Source organism: Excalfactoria chinensis, chromosome 13, assembly GCF_039878825.1.
Source record: "Excalfactoria chinensis isolate bCotChi1 chromosome 13, bCotChi1.hap2, whole genome shotgun sequence".
Classification (NCBI taxonomy): Eukaryota; Metazoa; Chordata; class Aves; order Galliformes; family Phasianidae; genus Excalfactoria; species Excalfactoria chinensis.
This window is the reverse complement of record NC_092837.1, coordinates 4,004,755-4,024,136: the sequence shown is the minus strand read 5'-3', so window position 1 is coordinate 4,024,136 and position 19,382 is coordinate 4,004,755. Positions and strand designations below refer to the sequence as shown.

The 19,382-nt window shown below is 43.8% G+C and overlaps 1 protein-coding gene across 2 annotated transcripts; it reads right to left on the bottom strand.

Moving 5' to 3' along the window:
* On the bottom strand, positions 1–18,377 carry MYOT (myotilin). Of its 2 annotated transcripts, XM_072348331.1 has the most exons (14): positions 18,315–18,377; positions 17,624–17,765; positions 17,473–17,496; positions 17,068–17,187; positions 16,221–16,479; positions 10,262–10,861; positions 7,799–7,949; positions 5,858–5,956; positions 3,865–3,914; positions 3,315–3,447; positions 1,990–2,197; positions 1,360–1,525; positions 716–849; positions 1–441 (listed from the first exon to the last, which is right to left on the bottom strand). In XM_072348331.1, the coding sequence occupies exons 1-14, from the start codon at positions 18,375–18,377 to the stop codon at positions 269–271; spliced, it is 2,322 nt and encodes a 773-aa protein (XP_072204432.1). In that variant the 3' UTR covers positions 1–268. The 2 variants fall into 2 exon arrangements, with proteins under 2 accessions (XP_072204432.1, XP_072204433.1); XM_072348332.1 differs by lacking the exons at positions 16,221–16,479; positions 17,068–17,187; positions 17,473–17,496; positions 17,624–17,765; positions 18,315–18,377 and adding an exon at positions 12,581–12,766.
* Positions 18,378–19,382: the final 1,005 nt, after the last annotated feature.

Below are 19,382 nucleotides of genomic sequence, written 5' to 3'. Positions count from 1 at the left end.
ACCTACTTCAGCACGGAACCCAGCACTGTGGGAGCTAATCGGCCTGCCTGCTTAGGCTCTATGGTTAAAATACAATACTCAGAAAATGGTTATATTCACCAACCCATATAAATATCATCTAACATGGTAAAATGGGAACAGCAGAATGTGCAACAGTCACCAGTAAAAATACGTAGATAGGTGTTTTGCTAATTAGAACTATCACCAGTTAACTGCATCCACGTTGGCCTTGTCTCTCGTTGTTATGAGTTTTCCTCTTTGTTTCCAGTTAAAGTTCATCGCTTTCATACAGTCCAGACTGCTCAGCCAAACGCTGAAACTCTCCCTCTGGTGAGAAGGCTTGTTTCACATCCAGCCCTCTGCCATTGAGGGCCAAATACTTGCTGAAAGTTGGTCGGACTCGTAGCTGCTTCGGGGCTGGAACTGGCTTGTTTGTATGTGCTGGAACAGAAAAAAGACCCTTTCAGTGTCTTCCCAGACCCAGGCAATAGCAACTCAATCGTTTTTTTTTTATCTGCAACATAAAACATCCAGCTTTTAAGTGAATTTAACAGACAGGCTGGAATTGCAGGGGAAGCACGACATTCACCCTCTTTGCTATCAGTGACAATATAGTTTTCAGCAGGCTGAGCTTTGCTAGGTGAACCATCAGGGTCTGCTCTGAATGCAGCAGGTGGCAGCTCAGGTTGTGGCAGCGCTGTGCTGCAGTACTTACTTGCAACCTCCAGTCTGGCATGGCACGTGGCCACACCTGCTCCATTAACTGCAGATACTGTATACCACCCAGCGTCCTTCTTGTTTGCATTATGAATCAGGAGGCAAATCCTTCCAGTATTATCATGTAACAAGCTGGGGAGAAAAATATATACATATATGTTTACATGTAAGTGATTGGAGGAGAAAAATGAGAAGACATTGAAATCAGAGCCAGTTTACATGCTGAGGAGCTGAAAGAGCCCTAGAACAATTCTCACAGGACACTATGAACTGTGTGAACGTCAGTGCTGCAGTTTTGTTATGTACCAGTGGTAATGCACGTTGTGATAGCATTAGGGTGGCACCAAGGCCTTTTGTAGACCCCGCAGCATCAGAGCTCAACAAACACACTGCATGTCGTAGTCCCAAAGCCATGCTTCTGCATGGGCCTTGTAGCTCCTGCTGGAATTCAGCAGCATCTTGCTGTGCCCTCAAAACAAGACTCTGAGCATCATTTCTGTCTGGCCCATGGCCCTGTTCATCATGAGCGGCGTGCCTGGCCAGCCAGCTGCTGCTTTTGTTAACCAGCTCATTGAAATATGATTTAACAAACAGTGGTTATTGTTTTCTAGTACACTAACAGCCAACTTATTAGTAGGATACCTTATTCGGTCTGTATTATATTGTACCATTTCATTGTTTCTTTTCCAGTAAATCCGAGGAGTTGGGATGGCAGAGATCTGGCATTCGAGCCTGGCTGTATCTCCTTCAAAAACCTTTTTGCTTTGTGGCTTGAAGATAAAAGTTGGAGGCGTGTGATGTTCTTTTGCTGAATTGAAGAAGAAAGATAAGAAGGAGTTACTGTAAGTATTAAACATTATTATTGAGCTCTAAGACTTCAGAATGCTAAATTCAGGAGGACACTTTGCCTCCAGCATCTCTTAACCTACAGGCAGTTCCCATGTGCATAAGGGTGTGGTAGACACAGCCCGTTTTAGGAGGACAGTCAATCTACATTCTGCTGTCAGTTCTTGAAGGTGAGTAAATCCCAAATTCTAGAGATTATATTATGTTGAAATTCCCCAGTAAAAGTGCTCAGAAGAAATATTTCATCCCAATGCAATGTGTTAAAATAGTTTCGGCAAAGATAGACTTCTTGTTATTGTTTGAGCTGGAATGTGTGGAGATTTGTGCCTCCTAGTTGTTGTGATACCACATGCACACAGAGGAAGGCATTAGAATACTAAGATTTTCAGAACCTGGCCAAGTATTTATCAGTGCTCTCCGTCTTACCGATTACTTCCACTTTAACTGCAAAGGATGATTCTCCTGCACGATTGACAGCCACGCATTCATATGTTCCTGCATCAGATGATTTCACTGCTTCAAAAATAAATGAGTGGAATCCCTTCTCCGACACTATCATTTTATGAAACTGATCCTGATGAACCATCCTTCCATTCTGATACCACATCACATCTGGGGTTGGCAGCCCACTAACCTGTGAAGGAGAGGAAAGCAGCACAGAGTTGAACAGCTTTAAGATAAGATAATACAAACCCTTCAGTGCCACACAGAGTTTGAAGCATTTAAGTGACCAAGTCATGGCCATTGTACAAAATTTAGTCTTGCCTACTTTTGAATATCAATGTTGGTGCTGCACAGAGAAGTGCTGTAGAGAGATGAGCTCTGTCTACAAGAACAGGGGATGCTGTTCCTACAAACCCCTGTTGTTTCCATCCTGTAAGGTAGCTTTGATTAGGTTGGAGATGCTTTCTGTGGTTTTGGAGGGAGGGAATTTGCTTTTCTAATCTCACACCTCGTACTGTAGCAGTTACCTGCACAGTTTTGATAATATAAGCTGTCTTGCAGACGTGCTCTAGGTTGCCCGTGACACACAGAAGTTAAGCAGTTTGCAGCAAAATAGCTAAAGGCCACGTTGAAGTCTGGCAAGACTTTACTTAAGGCAAGGGAGTGGAAGTTTTGTGGATGTAATTAAGGAAAAACAAGCCAATTCACAATCAGATCAGCAAACAGTATTTGCAGTAAGGTTACATATGTGCAAGCCCTATGTTTGTTCTTACCCTAGGGTTGGTACAGTTGCCATGCAGTCTCAGCCCAGTCTGCTGTTCTGTTTATCTCTAATTACTGCATTTTCTTGCCAAATTATCTTCTCCAGCAAGAGAATACTTAGAGCCTTAGGGAGGACTCATTAAAGGCAGGCAGTCTTACACAGGTCTTGCCCTGCATGTTTTCATGCCACTGAGTTCCAGTGCAGTGAGAGTTCCAGTGCAGAGCACAGTTGCCTCTCTAAATGGTTTCTTGGATCAGGGCTTTAACATTTGGTCTTTGCAATGAGCTATAACAGGCTTTATGTAGTGGTCCACATTTACCACCATTATTTAGTTCTAACCATGCTCTTACGAAATTAATCCCCCTTACATTATTCAAGGGAAAATGTAGAAACATTTGCCCATCTTCTGCCTAGGGAGACTCTGGGAAATCTGCTGTTAGTGCTCTGGCTTATTGAGCCACAGAGGCACAGCAGCTCAGAGTCCTCTGCTCATGCTACATACACCACACAACTAAGGGGACTGAAAGTGAGAGGATGGTATTACTTTGAAGTCGAGCCTGCAGAATCGTCCCTCCTCAATAATTACATCTTCTGGCACTTGTGTAAATCGTGGTTGGAAAAACTTTTCCTGGATCGAGTCATGTCCACGTTCATCTCCTCTGGAGGATGGTCTGCTCCTAAGAGGAGGATAGGAACAGTTATTCAAGTAAATGTACCATATGTACCATAGCACTGATCATTTTGAAGCAGAGTCCCTCAAGAGGCTTAGGAATGCAGCAGTACAGACCTAGCTTGTTTTTCAGCTGTAAGATGTAACATTTGACCAACCAGTTATTTTGTTGAAGTTACTCAATTCAACATAGAAACACGCAAAGTCTTTAAACCTTTAGTGCTATGCTTAGAACTGACTGGATCAAGGCCATAGGCATCAGCCATCATCTACAAATGGCTGTGGTTTAGTTGAAAGAAATGAATGAATTTAGTGATAACTACTTTACAAACAGTACTTTAGAAAAAGCAAAGCAATGCTGGTTTTGCCTAGAAATATTTGAAACAAGTCACAGAGTCACGCAGCACTGGCTTTTATGCATTACCTTACGTGTGTTGTCGGAACCTGCAGCCTGATGTTTTCTGCATTCTGGTGCTCAGAAAGAAGAGAAAAACCAAATTAACTTGAGAGAAAGTTTACAGGCTGAATGAGGAGCCATTTTAAGCAGACCGACTCCTCGAAAAGTTGTTGGGTTAAGAGGTAACAAAACTCGCAGCAGAAATTAATGTGCCCTTTTTTCACTCTAGACTTTTTACCATGCCAGCAAGTCCTATTAATAGAATGGGACAGCTTCTCATCACTGTACAGGTGATAGGTGCAGCAGCTTCGTTTGGCACACTGGGCCTTTGGCAAGCCAATAACCTTTGTTACAGGGGAGAGTGACAGTATCTAAAACAAGAGCTCAGTACGGAGTGTCCTTCCCAATAGCAGGAATAGAAGTGGAATCACTGGCAAGAATTGCATTGTGCCACTTAAATATGGTACCAGTGGCAATGAACACATGCTGAGCTGGAAAATATTTTTCTTTCTAGATCACAGCGCCAGCTAAGCTTACTGACAACTCCACAATCACATGGTACTTCTACTAAAGTACCCCAGACTGATTCCTGCTAGGACCTTGGATGTCTGGAAAATACAAGCAGGGTTTACTACCAGTGACTCGTTTTAGCTATGAAATCAGATAGAAAAAATACTGCGTGGAAATTTCTGGAGTGTTTGCCATTACAGTGCTTGGTTCTGCGCTCTGCTGCACTCCATTGCTGTGGAACACTTAAGCTTGGATTTAAACTTCAAACACAGATGCAAAGTTCAGTTCAGGGGAAGCATCACGTGCTGAAAGGGTTAGCTGGACTGAGCTCAACACCGTGTTCCAAAGCCAATTGCTTGTATCTGCTCATTTACACAGGTACTGTACAATGGCTGCTTGTCTTGTGAGATGATGCTGTGGTGAGGAAACTGCTGCTGATAGTTTTGACACTCTATTATATGGACCGACAACTACAGTCCTGAGGAATGAGAGGATGAAAGAATCAGTGACTGCAGTATTTAAAAGTAAGTCAGGATCTCCCCAACATAACCCAGTTTCTCCTTCTGCTTTTTTATGGAGCATTTCTCAGCTATCCTGCTTTGACCGAATGTTTCATTATTCTCTGAAAAATAGAAGAAAAAAAAAAAAGAGGTCTCTGATACTCGTAATGTTCCCTTTCTGTCAGGTGATTGTTGGGGACAAACAGCTCAGTGTGTATTCCTCCCTTAAGTGATCTTAAGAGTGTCTTGCATTGAGTTTTGCTAACCACGTTTTGAAAGATAGATGTCAGCCTGCTGGCTGTCTGCATGCCTGTAGCAGGAGGGATGTTTTCTTTGGCAGCCCAGGTGTCCAGTGCTACATCACAGATATTTCCACTAGCTTTCATCAGAGAAGTGCTAGGGAGAGCTTTCAGCTGGACTGTTCTGAATAGCCAGAGAATGATGCAAGTCGCCCACTAAAATGTTTTTGAACATGCCAGTTGTAATCGATTTTTGGCTCTCAGCACGTGGGCTGCCAAAATAACTGCTTTGTCTTCTGTTAATGATTGCAGGCTTCAGGAAGGGATAAAACCCCACCAGTGCCACCCCAGGGTCCTGACCTCTTGTAGTCAATGTCACTTATTCAAAATGATGACAGGTGTAAAACTTGTTGTGCTGGCCAAGTCTGAACTCAGGCTCTTAGAGTGGGTACCTGGATCCCTCACTGTCCTCCCTGCCTGTCACAGTGCTGGGCAGCAGCTGTTGTAATTCCTCCCTAGAGAGGTCATTCCTACAGATCAGATCAGGCCCAGCAAGGGGATGGTGGAAGTACTGCCAATATTTAGTGCTTAAACTCCAACCCTCTCCACAGTCACCCCCCAAAACCTAAAAGATACAGTTATGCTGACAAAAGCTTTCCCCCTCCCTTTCCTGTGTTGGTACAAAGAAAACCTATTTATCTCTCTTCAAGCACAAACAGTTCACAGCACAATCAGCAGGAAATTACCCCTCTGAGACAGGCCCCCATTTACCTGTGCGTTCTGCATGTCTTCACTTTGTGCTTCAAACACAGATGCAGCATTTTCTGGTCCAAGCAGCCTGCGAGCCATTCTTTCTTCATACGTTAATCGCTTAGAGCAGAGCATGGAGGAATTCTAGTTATAAGCCCATTTACTATTTCAGTTAATCTTGTAGAGCACACTGATATGCCACAAAGTCAGGGTGTTGTCAATGAAAACAGTGTCTGAATAGAAACACTATGCCTGTTCCAGTGGGTTTGCAGTCTGTGATGCCTACTGAAGTCATCCTCAATATATACAGCAACAAAATGCATAAAAGATTAAACTGCCTGTTCATCAGAGCCTCCCTAATACCATCTGTGGCCTACCACGCCTCCTTTCTCTGCTCTGTGATTATTTATGGGTAACTGATGGCATTATCTCAGAAGCCAGAGTCCCAGGGTATCTTTCTGTTAGCACTGGGAAAACTTTCCAAGTCGCTCAGCTGTGGATTTAATTCAGGAGCTAGAGGCTAGGTGCTAGTGTCCCCTATCCCCAGAAAGAGAGGAGAGAAACACCAGAGCCCTGACAGCACACGGGAGCTCTATGCCAGCAAAGCAGCCACCTTGTGAGACACTGTGTGCCGTTCTGAGGACAGAACGGGTTTCAGTCATGCAACAGTGAGTTCCAACAGTATGAATACAGCACGTGGGGCTGAAGACAAGTAGAGCTAAATGCAGTCTTGCGGTCTGGTTACTTTGAAGGAGATTAAGTATGTTAGTTCTGTGAACTTGGATTCCATCAATTTCTTCTTGTGTACCTCATGTGCAGGACATATATGTGATTACTCCTTTGTAGGTAAGGATTTGGAAAGACTTGGCGATCTACTCCTTAGAAGAAATAAAAGTCTATAAGAGTCTCCCTGAGCTCACTGCTGCATCAGGTGCGGCTGAGGCCGTCAGTTGCTTCAGACATTATTGGAGGACAAAGGAAGGAGGGCACAGCAGTGACTGCACAAGCCTTATTTTTAGTCTGGCTTCCTATTGGAAGAAACTCTGGCTTGCAATGGCAAACATTGTTACAGCAGATAGGGTGTTCCTGTTAGGGATGTGTTAACTCATTATTTGACCTAATATTTTTCCTTCAGTGTTTAAGATTATATATATGACACAAATCCATTTCCACTGGTAATAATGTCAAAACTCCTTTCTACTTCAGGGGAAAGAGGAAAGAGACTATAAACCCTGGGATTTTACTAGTTTTCCTTCAGTCAGCAGCAAGGTTCCTGCACTACAGACCTGTTGACTCCAACGTGCTGCTGTAATGTGCTTCCCTACTGGTAAGCCATTTTTTTTCCTCCTCCCAGATTTGGATTTCTTGACCAAAGGGATTGTATGTTGTCCCTTCACAGTATAAATAGCTAAGCATGAGTCTAAGACTGTCTTGTAGCTCACTGACTTTATGACAAAAGGTCATGTTTTATTTGGTTTATTATCATTCATCTAAAAAAAATCAAAGAGGTTTACCACAAGTGGTGATACTCTAGAATAAGAAGTGGTATTTCTCCAACTTTCTAATGATTCAGGGTAGCTTATCAACCTCAGCATTGGGACTCAAGGTCAGATTGTGTCTGAAGAACTGAGGTGTTCCTCTTGGGTTTCTGTTGTCTGTGGATGTGACATTCAGCAAGATTCTCAGGAGAAAGTTGCAGTTTGTGCCATGGCTATAAACAATGCTCCTTTCTTTCCTGTACACGTACCTCATTCCTGATTCTAGCCTAATTAACTTGGTCATGCAAATTCATCAATCCCTAACCATGTGCTGCTACTTCTCCACTTGTTCCTGTGCTTCCTTTTCCTTTCTGATAAGTTTGGAGACTCTAGTCCCTAGGGTCCTAGAGCCAGTCTCTGCATCCCTCCTTTCACTAATAAGAACTGCAGTAAATTGATTCTTTAATTAGTAGATTTCACTTACCTGGTTTCCATTCTGGAGGAGATTGTCTTTGCATCGGAGTTTCTTTTCCAAGTCCTGGATGAGGGCCTCTTTTGTTCCTCTGATTTCTTGGTCAGATGTCTTCTGCATGGAGTTGATACTAGCTTGTTTTTTGTACATTGGTTTTGAGTAACTACTCACACAGGAAGAGAAAGCAAAGTTACTCTGTAGGCTTGCTTGTGTCACTACAGTTTTATAAAATACACACAAAGATGACAATCTGCTACCTAGGAGCTGTGGTTCAAATGAACTTGTAAAGCATTTGGGAGATGCCAGGTGGCATAACTGAGGATGAAAAAGGGAAGCATCATTGTCTAACCATGTCATTCAGTGTCCTCCCCCACCACTGTCTCAGTAGCTTGCTGCATGTCTCCATTCTGTACCACTAAATCTTGCAGCAACTCCTATTCTGGCTGGGGTGTGTGCAGTCAGGCTAGCAGTGTTCTAAGGGCACCACTAGCTGCACTGAGCTTGGAGAGCCTGTCCAGGAGCAAAAACTGCTCTCATTTGTTAAAAACGAGGCTTTGGGAGCTGCAAATCCACAACAGGATTACAAACTAGTTCATTACGTGTGACCAAATAGCTTGTTAATTACTCTATACTTTGTGGCCCCTGGAAGCATTTATGTTCAGATGTTCCACAGCCAAGATAACCCCACAGGAGTCCTTAGAAGCCCAAGCTACAATTCCCACAGAGCCTGACCCCATAACCCATACTCAAGGGTCAATCAAGTCTTGGCTATAGTAAGAAGTTAGGCTTGATTCTGAAAAGTTTCCTCTAGGAAGAGAGGAGCATCCCTCAAAACACACTGCGAAGGTCTCCTAGAGGTCACAGTGCTCTGGCAGGACCTAAGCCAATTCATTAAGTGCAGCAGGACCTCATATGCTGCAGTTGTGTTCTACAGCTGTTTCTATCCAAAATCCTCTTACTCCTCTTGCTTGGGAGTTTAGTCTGCTGATTGCAGTAGGGCAAAACAGTTGTAACTCTCCTATGTGTTTCAGTACTACTTGGGCTTAATAGCTCGCACAATTCATAACTCAGTAGCTTTCAGAGTCTGCTCAGCACGTTAAGAAGTCTCACATCCCCTTTTGTCCATTTGTAGAACGATTCGGAAAATAATTCCTCAGCTCACAGAACGCTGCAGTTAATTCTTCAGAGCAGCTTACATGAAAGGCATAGCGAGGCAGCAAAGCTCCTTGCTATGGAAACAAAAATGCTCCACTATGTACACAAAACTCATCAGTTGCTCCAGATGCATACCTAACCCACAAACACTTCTGCAGTACATTAAAAAACTGCTTCTCAGCATCCCAGCATCCCAGCTAGCCTTCTTTGTCTTACTTTCCTGCTTCCCTCAGTGCTGTGCTTCAGAAAGACCCAGAAACATTCAGGTTTCCTGAACACAAACTGACACTTAAACCTGAATTCATATCCAAGTCAGCAGGATTCCTCGCCTCCCTTCACCTTTCTAATATCCTCAGTTGAATGTTTCCTGGATATGCTACACTGACTTTCAGTGGACCCCCAACTAGTACTGGCAGGAAGACAAGTTGGTGAGAAGGCAAGACCCAGCTCCCTTAGAGATCTCACTGACCTTGGAAAGTATTTGGATTGCAGCCCAAAGGCAAAATGATATAATACATATTCAGGAAAGAATTTAGTCTTCAGTCTTAAGGGGTAAAAATTTAAAGTGGCTGCCTTTCTGCTAGCACATACGATTAATGAAGACTGTATCATAGATATTGTAGATTCTCATCATGAGCTGGAACCTGAAAATACTGCTGAAACTTATGAGAAATCACAGAACGAATTGACCTCTAAGATCATCCAATCCAACCATCAACCCATTGCCACCATTCCCACTATCCCACGTCCCTCAGTGCCATATCGACACATTTCTTGGATGCCTCTAGGGATGCTGCCTCCAGCACCTCCCTGTGGGCAGCCTGTTCCAATGCTTGGTCACTCAGAGGAGAAGCTCGTCCTAATATGCAGCATGAGCCTCCTCTGGTGCAACTTGAGGCCATTATCTTTTGTCCCGTTTCTAGTTACTAGGAGAAGAGACCAAATGTTAGTTAGGTGGGAACTACTGTTGCCTTCCTCCCTGTCCAGAAGCCCTATATATCTATCTCTGTTCTGCATACCATTAATCAAGCATTTTCCCCCAAATCAAGATAAACTGTTCAAAGTAAGCCCAACAAACACACAGGGCAGCCCATGACTTGACTGCCATGCAGTTTAACCCTCAGTTATGCCCACAGACACTGAGGACAAGCTCTCAGCCTCCTAACTTGGCTCATTCTGCTCATGCAAAGCCCTGCCTTACACATGAGAAGTCAGCAGGAGTTGTCCCATTGGCTTCACCACGGATTTCGATCGGTCAGTACATGGGAGAGGCCAGGCCAGACAAAAGCAAGGGGAGGTTAGAAGCCTGTGTATACTTACTGAGGTTCCATAGGAGGAGTTTGGCTGTTATAATCAGGCTGCGAGGGTAGCACTGAGCATAGGAATGCTGCGGGGGTTTGGTTAGGCATGGATATAAGCCGTTGCCCAGATGATGAGCTAGCAGGAGACTGCGCAGATGCAGGTGTGACGGGATATGTGGATTCCTTAGGGGCACTACAGGAAGGCGAGGAGAGCGTGATTGAAGAGCTCAGCGATGACGAGGAGGAGAATTTCTGCCCGCTAGGGTTACGAGGCTGGATTAGAATGGAGGACTGTTTGATTTGCCTGCTTGACTCTGTAGATGTTGAGGATCCTGGAGGCTGCTGTTGCCCTTGACACACATTCTTAGACTGGATAAAATGTTTTGGACGTTCGTAGTTAAACATGGTTGGTTGGCACATAGAGGAAACGGATGGGAGATTACGGACACTCATAGGAGAGCTTTCACGACTGTCCTGGGTTTTGGTTGGTGACAACTGGCTTTGGGTGGGTGGCTGGTAAAAACTAGGAGTCAGGCCACAAAAGCTTTCTTGGCTGGGCTCCTGAATAGAGTGGAACCCTGGCCTTGCAGGATAGAGGCTTTCTTGGAGTGGATTTTCCCTTAAGGAAGACAATACAGATAAAAGAAATGGTACATCACAATTTCAATGGCAGAAATACTGTGCTTTAAGCAGTCATTTGCAGTCCAAAGAATACGATGTTCAGGCAGTTGACAGTTAAAGCTTAAGCTTATAATAAGAAGATTTAGGATTGATTAGAACTATTTATAAACTATATGAACATTTCAGGTTACAATAACGAGTCACACACTCCATCAGACCCAGCTGTGGAGCTCACCACAGCTATCTTATCTGCAAGAGCCCTCTCAATTCTAAAAGGAATGACAATAAGTTTACTGCGATAACCCATCACCAGTTGACCACAGACAGCTGGAGATACTATTGCAAAGCAGAGTGATATGCAGCATATCATCTTAACTACGGGTCTCTGGATCCTGCAGCTTCATACCCCGACAAAATATTGTATGTACTATTATATGCAGAATTGGTTACTTGTGCTGAGAAATTCCTTGCGCTGTAGGGAAGCATGAAACAAGTTCCACTTGCTTTTCTACCTAAACTTTGGAAAGCAAGGATCCTGATTTCTTCTCTGGGAGCTTCTTAGTTCAGAGCTTTATGTAACAAATAGAGATTTGGGACTTGGAGTACTAAGGACCACACTTCTCTGTTGGAAGCCATTCCCTGAGACTTGCTGTTCTGACTAGTAACTGCTGGAATGCTGTAGCTGCAGGATGGAGTAGGGCACGCCAAGCTGCTCAGGGGTCCTCCGTTTATTTTGGAAGCCATTGATATCTAAATGTTGGTATCCTATCAATTCACAGCACAGGAATGTTTCATTTGAGTGAACTGATTTAGTTTGTGAGGAATGACAACTAACTTCAGCTCTGAGATAAATTAATACCAATTCCTCCCCCACCAAATAAATGAAAAGTTACTAAGAAAAAATGAGAATGTAAATCCACACAGTTACATGTGCTGGAAAAAATTGTAATCTTGCCCCACTGAGATCAGCTGTTTAGCTGCTATATATACACAGTATATTGTATTCCTCTCATTGGAGAGCCCAAAGAGGTGAGAAATTCCTAGGGGAGGGAATCAACTGAAGACATTGCTCTTGTCTTATGAAGTTTCAAAGCTTTCATTTCCTAAAGGTAATTACAAACATTAGTTGTAAATTAACAGTAACTAAACAGGTTTCATAGTAACGATTCCCTAATTTTCCCTGGTTGCATTCTTGGAATTTGAAGCCAGCTCAGATTTTTTGGAGCGTGTCCAAACTATCTTCTCATTCACTGGTGCAGAAAACTGGTCGAATCTTGTTTTTATACTGCTTTGACATCAGTGTACAGATTCATTCTATTTACGTACAGGCTCTGTGCAGACCTTTCTTTCCTAGAACACTGCAGTTCAATAAGACACTGAGCTGCTGCCCTGCCACACATAGATCCACTCCTCACAGCAAGGGGTAAGTTATGTTTCCCTCCAATCATTCCACCTTGCTCTGGGTGGAAACAGAAAAATCCAAACAGATTTGGACTTTACAAGATGACAACAAGAAGCAGTAAGAGCCACTTTGCTTTATCAGTGGTTTTTTTTCCCCCTTTTTTTGCCTTCCATATTACATTTGACACTACAGTACCTTAAAGGTACATTTCTATTTCTATCTCAGCATTACCCAGCACACTGTAATTTCCCATGCTAACTCAATAACCAGATTTGCAATCAAAAGTGCTGGAAAAAAAAAAAAAAAAAGCCTTACCTACAGCCTAGAAGTTGTCACCTGGTGTCACCTGGGCTTTAAGCCGTATTTTGGGAAGGGACCGTCATTCACTGACACAGACTATCATAGTAGCCCTCTGCGTAGCATTATAAGACCAGAGACTTTAACGTGGTGCCAGCAAATGACACTGCTGGACCTGCCTGTCCTCCTGCTTACACCAGTGTCAGAATAAGAGTCTCCAACCCAGCCCTTGCTGAGGGCACTTTATTTATGGGCCAGAACCTCATTTTTTGGCAGGTGCCTGAAGTCAGCAAATCACACTGTGGGCAGCAGTGAGACCTGCCCATAGAGCCCTCCCTAAGTCCTGCTTAGTAGTTCAGTGAAATTCCTTCTTTGTTCATTTACCACAACAAGCAGCAACTAATTGTAGTGATTAAAACTCGGTACTGCTTTCAGGGCTGTGTACACCCTGGAAAAGCCAGCTGTCAGGGCTAGGAAGGAAGCGGTGAGCAGCACACTGCAGCACTGCTCACAGCTGGCAGTGCCCTGTGCTGTGGCACTGCTGCTCACACCATAGCACACAGTAACACTGCTGGTGGTGGAATAACCACGTGTGTCTGAAGAATCACTCCTATGCTGAATAACGCCAATTAAACAGGCTTGTTGGTAAAGAGTTATTTGATGATATATTGCTGTTTGGGGCTATTATTATGCATATAAACTTGGATCAGGAGAGCCAGCAAGGCTGCTTTCACCAGATTCTGCTGGCAGATTAGGTGATTTGTGTGCCTTTAATCAAAGGCTCCACTGCTTAATTGCATCTTAAATTAGCATTATAGCATTTAAGTATCTTAATTATAGTTTAGCAATCATGGCCTAACATGGATACTATTGTTTAAAAAACCTCCAAGCTGCAGTTGGGCTGTGCAGGCCCAGCCTTGCAAGGGTGAGTCCTCCAGCACAGCCATCTCTGAGTTAACCTAGTGAGGGTTTGTATTTAAGCATCAGCTCACCATTTGTGGACAATATCTACAAGCAGGTGTTGATTGAGTGCTAATTTCTTTCATTTCCTTCTGGTGAAAGGCAGAGAAGGAAGGAGTGTGGCCCTGGTTGTTGCTGTTTTAGTTAAAACAGAAGTGTGGTTTGTACAGAGAGTTGATTGCTTTAAAAAATAAACAAGGAAGGTAAGTGTGGCATGAAGGCTTGTTCAGCAGGAAGCTGGGAGCAGCTGAAGGCCAGTTCTGTGTGCAGATGGGCTTTCTGCCTTCCGAAGGGCTTCAGTGAGGGTGCAGCGTGCTGCTTTCCAAACTAAAGTGGGCTGCAAGGCTTCTGATGGAGGACAGGTTTGTGCTTAAATGGCTGAGCACAACTGGCACGACTTGTGTGAGGGAGAAGGAACAGAAGTGTGTGAGATCCAGAAGGTAGCAAAGAAACTTGGAGGAACCAGAAGCTCAAGCGTTGAAGGCAGAGGGGTAAATCTGGTAGCTTATGTTGGGGGAAGTGAATAGTGCCTGACCAGCTGCTGAGATGAGGCTTTCTGCACTACTTCAGTTTCCTTTTTATTGCTGGTGACGCACTGCATCTGAGCAGGTTCTTCTGGTTCCTTGAATGATGCAGCAACAAATCTTCTGTTAATTTACTGAGGAATAGTAAAAGCTATCTAAAACACTTGAGACCTCTTCTTTTGCTTTGATTAAGTGGCTCATATTAACTTAATAATCAGTGTGGAGCCTAGCAGTGCTGGTTTTGGTCCCTTTCTTTAAGGCTGTTGGGAAGGGTGCTGTAACCTGTAAGTATAAAGGACTCTAGAGGACTAATGGGAGCTGTGCTTCTCTAGAACTGCAGTTCTGGCTTTTATGGACTGGCTGATACTAAGCAAAAACTTGAGAGGTACGAAGATTTCATTCATTTTAGATTTGTTCCTTTAGCTTAGTTCATCATGGTATTTGTCAGGGTTTCTTTTGGTCTTCAGTAACAGTTTCAGCCACATGCATTACGTGTTATTTATATGTCTAAATCTGTCTAACAAGGCAGTTATTTTACAGCTAATCATTACAAGTGATCGATTAATTGTTATTAACAGTAACCTGTGCAATGCTGAGTCCCATTCACAGTGCTGTTTCAGAGCACACTGCAATAAGGCTGCATGTTTCAAAATTATTTAAATGCTTATTGATGGATGCTTCTAGAAATTCTTGTTGTTTTTTTTTTCTCTGTGCCTTGTGGTATATATTCATGCCTTCCAAAATGCAGTTCAGCATTGCTGCCAGCTGCAAGCACACTGTAGCTTTCTATGCTAGTTAACATCTCCTATTTGTAAAAGCTATTGCATGTCTGATTTTGGTGGCATGTTACATCCCTTGATGCAGGACATCAGGTGCAAGCAATAAACACAGCAGGGAGTATAATCAGAAAGGGCCTCCTTGCAGGTTGCTGGTTAGGAGTGTGAGCAGTCTGTGGGGGGGGGATGAAAAAGTAAGTCCTGTGTCTGTCTCCAGCTGCCCCCATTCCTCCTAAGAGGTTTGCCAGGGATTTTAGAAGAGCTTTCATTTTTGATTGGTAGACAATAACGTGTCTGCTCTTGCTGAAGCTAACTATCAGCTAAAGCTTACAAGCAGTGCAGCTCCTTGTTAGGCACTCTGAAACAAATTCACCTTAATCTCCAGGATTGGACTGGGCTAGTTGACTCAGACTCAGTTCCTGTGCTTGGCTTGTGATATTTGAAAGCATTGATAGCATACACACAGCTTCATCACAGGCTGCAAGCAACCCATCTGCAGCTTGGTAGTGCTGCAGGCCCTAAGGTCTGCTGATTACCTTCTTGATTCTGCAGTAGGCTCTTTGTAGGGCCCCAGCTGATGTCACTGGAGAAATTCAGCCTGGGAGGGCCCAGGGCTAAAGTGACAACTCAGGGATATCTGCAGGTTATTGAGGCAAACCCTGATTTTACTCAGTGATGTAGTAAAAAGTTCCTGTGCCCAGAGGGATCTATACTGAAATATGATCTCTCCAGAAGTGAGTTCAGAGGAGGGTGTTCAGGATTGTTAAGATAACTGGTTTAGTTAAAGTGGGTGAGTACACCCAAAAATAACCTATAGCACGGAGAATGCTTCTGGTCACGGACAGCCTTTCCCACATGGTGTCATGGGATGGCCATAGTGCATCGCTGGCATTTGGCAGGGAGAGGAGGCACGCATCATGGCTTCCCCTGTGCTAACAGAATGGAGGAAATTGCTTTACAGCGCTGAGCTTGGGCCTCTGAGGCCTCACTGTTGGAGATCGATGTTGTGCCAGTAAACACCTTGAAAACGCTGCAAAAATCTAGGATGGAGTTGCCAAGATGGTAAATGAGAACAGGAGGTGATGCTACTTGTTCGAGGCTACAGAGGAACTTAGTGATGACAGAGTGGTGACTTGAGATTCCCTACATGCTATGGTCTTTGCCTTGTACAGATTGTTCTGTACTTTGCCAATCAAACCTGTGTTGTTCTGTAGCTAAGCTGATGTTGAATGCTCCTGTTGTCATTCGGGGAAACAGTTCAGGCTGCTGCAAGTGCATGTTTGACCTGTTAGGGCATAGGGCACAGGACCTTTGCAGTTGTATTGCCATGGTGCCTAGTGAGTTTGTTCCCTATGTAGGATGTGAAAATAAAGGGATGTGCTTTTAAATTTGTCTTACCGCAAAGGTGAATTCTGAGGTGAATTCTCATAAACTCCATGAAGATCTTCAGCTTCACTCTTCGAATTTAGCTGGCCAAAGTTAGTGGCTTCTGCTCGATTTCCCAGCCCTGTTGTGTCTGTGCTGTAGGATGGCAGGCTGGGCACATCTCTGTCCTTGCTTGCAGCTTGGCTGCTCCTAGCAAAGCTGGGTTTCTTCATGGTGACTTGCACAGCTGGCATGTGGGCAGCACCTGCAAAGCTTTCCAGCTCTTTTGCTCCTAAAAGCAAAATCATCCACAACTCAGGCAGAAAGCAGTGGAGGTTCATCAGTTCATCATGCTGCAGTAACCTGGAGTGAAATTGGGGTAGGTGTTTTGGTAGATGAGAGCTCAACCTGCCGGGCTCTACTTAAGCCCAAACTTGCATAGCTGTGTTAGACAAACTGGGGCTGGTGAGCTTTGGTTTACACACGAGGTGTTGTTCTGTTTGGAGGTGGCTTTCAGCACAAGCCAGACAAGGTGTGTGTTACAGTAATGAAGGTGTAAGTATAGGTGATGTGTTGGGCTAAGCTGGGGTTCCTGAAGGGATGAAGTGCAGGAATGAAGCTCCTTAGTGACGGAGCAGTGTTCCCACCCTGTCATCTTTACACTGATCTGTGAGGAAGAAAGGCAAAAGCAGAAATGCAGAGCAACTTGCATTCATCTTCGAGAACCACCCAAGCAAGCTGCGTTGAGGCCATTTCTCTTTGAGTCAGTGGAAGCATTTGGGTCTGGATTTTGTTTGGTAGAGGTCTGGGACTGCCTAATGCTGAGCTGCAGCAAATTCTCTCAAGCTCATTTGCTCAGCTCAGAGGTTCATCTGCTTACCGGGGGAAACTGAGAGGCGTGCACTGGATGCTGCAGATCCAAATTCGTTTTCAGCAACGCATTTAAATATTCCAGAATCCTCTGGAAAAGCTTCTGTAATAACCAGGGTGCAGACTTCCTCTGGAATGACAAATTCAGGCATGCTGCTGTACTGTAGAAGCCAAATGTTTGTAGGTAGAAATTAGTCCTTGCAAAAGGGCTGTTAATTAGCGATGGGTTTGGCAGCAATAAAATGCAAAAAGGTGCTTGTGTCAAAACTAAAGCTGAACAGTTTGCCTGGCATTGCAAAAGGTATTCTGGCTACTTTATGAACATTGTTGTTTTAAATTAGATTAGGAGGAAGAAAGTAAGCTTAAGATCCTAAACTGATGTGCATTCCAACAAAGAAACATGCAGTGTACTTACCAGGAACTGATGATGAACAAGCTTCTGCTCAAAATAAGAGAGAAAAAATGGAATGATTAGAATGCCAGACTGGCAGCAGGTCTTGTTCTCTTTTTTTTTGTCAATATCCCCCTAAAATGACTGTACACCTGACAGCCATAGCAATACCTACTTTTTCGTAGTATTCGGAAGTCTGCAGAATCTATTATCTGATCGTATTCTCTGTACCAATGTACCTGTAAGGTGGGTGTAGCGTGAACGCGACATTCAAATACCACTAATTGACCTTTTGTAGCTCTTACGTTTTGCAGACCCTGGGGGAGGAAATATTGGAGTTAGGTGGCTGACCTCAGTATTTCCCTACTGAAATAATAATTAGGGAACAGTGCAACCTTCTGTGATTGAGATGATTTCATCTCTCTGGCTTGTTTGTTTGTTTACGTACAATAATTGATTTAGATGTGTTTGAAGCTGGGTGCTGACTGGGGTTTTCCTTTTTACCTGCAGACCAGTGCTTACTAAAAGGCTTATGTGTGCATTTAAATGAAAATAACAGTGCAGGAAAATAAATATCTATTCCAGTGAACATAACACAGTGAGGGAAGTTACTGCGAAAGGTTTCCACTTCAGCCTTCTTGGTAGGAAATAAATGAGATGAATTCATGTGAGTAGTCTGGATCATTTACCAATTAAGATGCTTGTTTGATGGTGCTGCAAATGAAGCATGTTGGCTTTTCTGAAGTGTAAGTGAACCAAAGTTCCAGCCTCTCTTCTTGAGAGACAACTTCTCAAGACAACTTGAGATCTAAAGCCAGCAGCTGAAGTTGTAGTGCAAGCTGTGCCATTCAGTGAGTGCTTGTTACCTTTGTAAACACAGGTGTGATTCCATAGGGAGACCCAGCCAGGCTTCCTGAGGGACTCTGCATCTGCATGTAATGAAGAAAAACAGGGTTTTTTTAGTTTGAATTTCTGGTCTGCAGAAGCTCGTTCGTATTTCTGGCACTTTATTTCAAAGATGCCAAAGTGTTTTATCTGTTGTTCATGCACAGACCTAATAAACACCCTGTGGAGAGTTTTCCCTTCAAGTGCTCCATGAGAAAATGACTCATTGGGCTGTTAGCACAAACTCAGTGGGAAGCGGAGCTGGTAGCTGGTAAGTGTTTCCAGTCTTGTGTTGTAAGGCAGTTTGTTGCCTACACTGTAGGCAGAGATCGATGTTGCTTTCCAGTAGTTGCCCCCTTCTACAGAGATCCCTACCTGGTTTAGTTGATTCCAGGGCATGTCTGGTGTATGGAGTAACTGCAGTGTGCAACTGAAGTGCTTGGGTTTGTTTTGCTGGAGTAATGGTTTTTATATAGTCTCTGTCTCCTCCAAAATAACCCAAGTTGTTCTATCTTTCTCTTCCAGTCTGAGTTCAGATGTCAGTCTCTCTCTAAATAGTCTGAATTTACCAGCTCTTGCCCTCTGCTCTAAACCAACTGTCTATTCTGAAGTGAATCTGTGAAGGAAGCTGACAAATGGCTAAGCTGTGTGGCAGCCACTCAGTTATTTGTGGTCTTCTCCCCATCCCATCAGTTCTCCTGGCAGTTCTGGCTAAGAAATGTTCCAAGCCAGAAATTGCTTTTTCAGGGCTTAGTGTCCAGATCTTGTTATTCCTGATGCTCTTTTGCCACATCATTTGAATACAGCTGTGAGCTGATCCTTACTTCTCAGATACCGTAAATGACAATTCTGAAAACATGCAGACAGCTCTTAGTGTGCCAGTAGTTAATGGCTGAATGGAAGCGGTGGAACTCTGCTGGACTGAATGGTTACTAGGGACGTCGTTGGCTGAGAAACCAATGGTCAGCAAAACACTGGTGGCTTTCCACTTTTTCCTGGAGTGTGAGGAAGAATAAACAGGGCGAGGTGGAGACAAAGGCTTTAGGGAT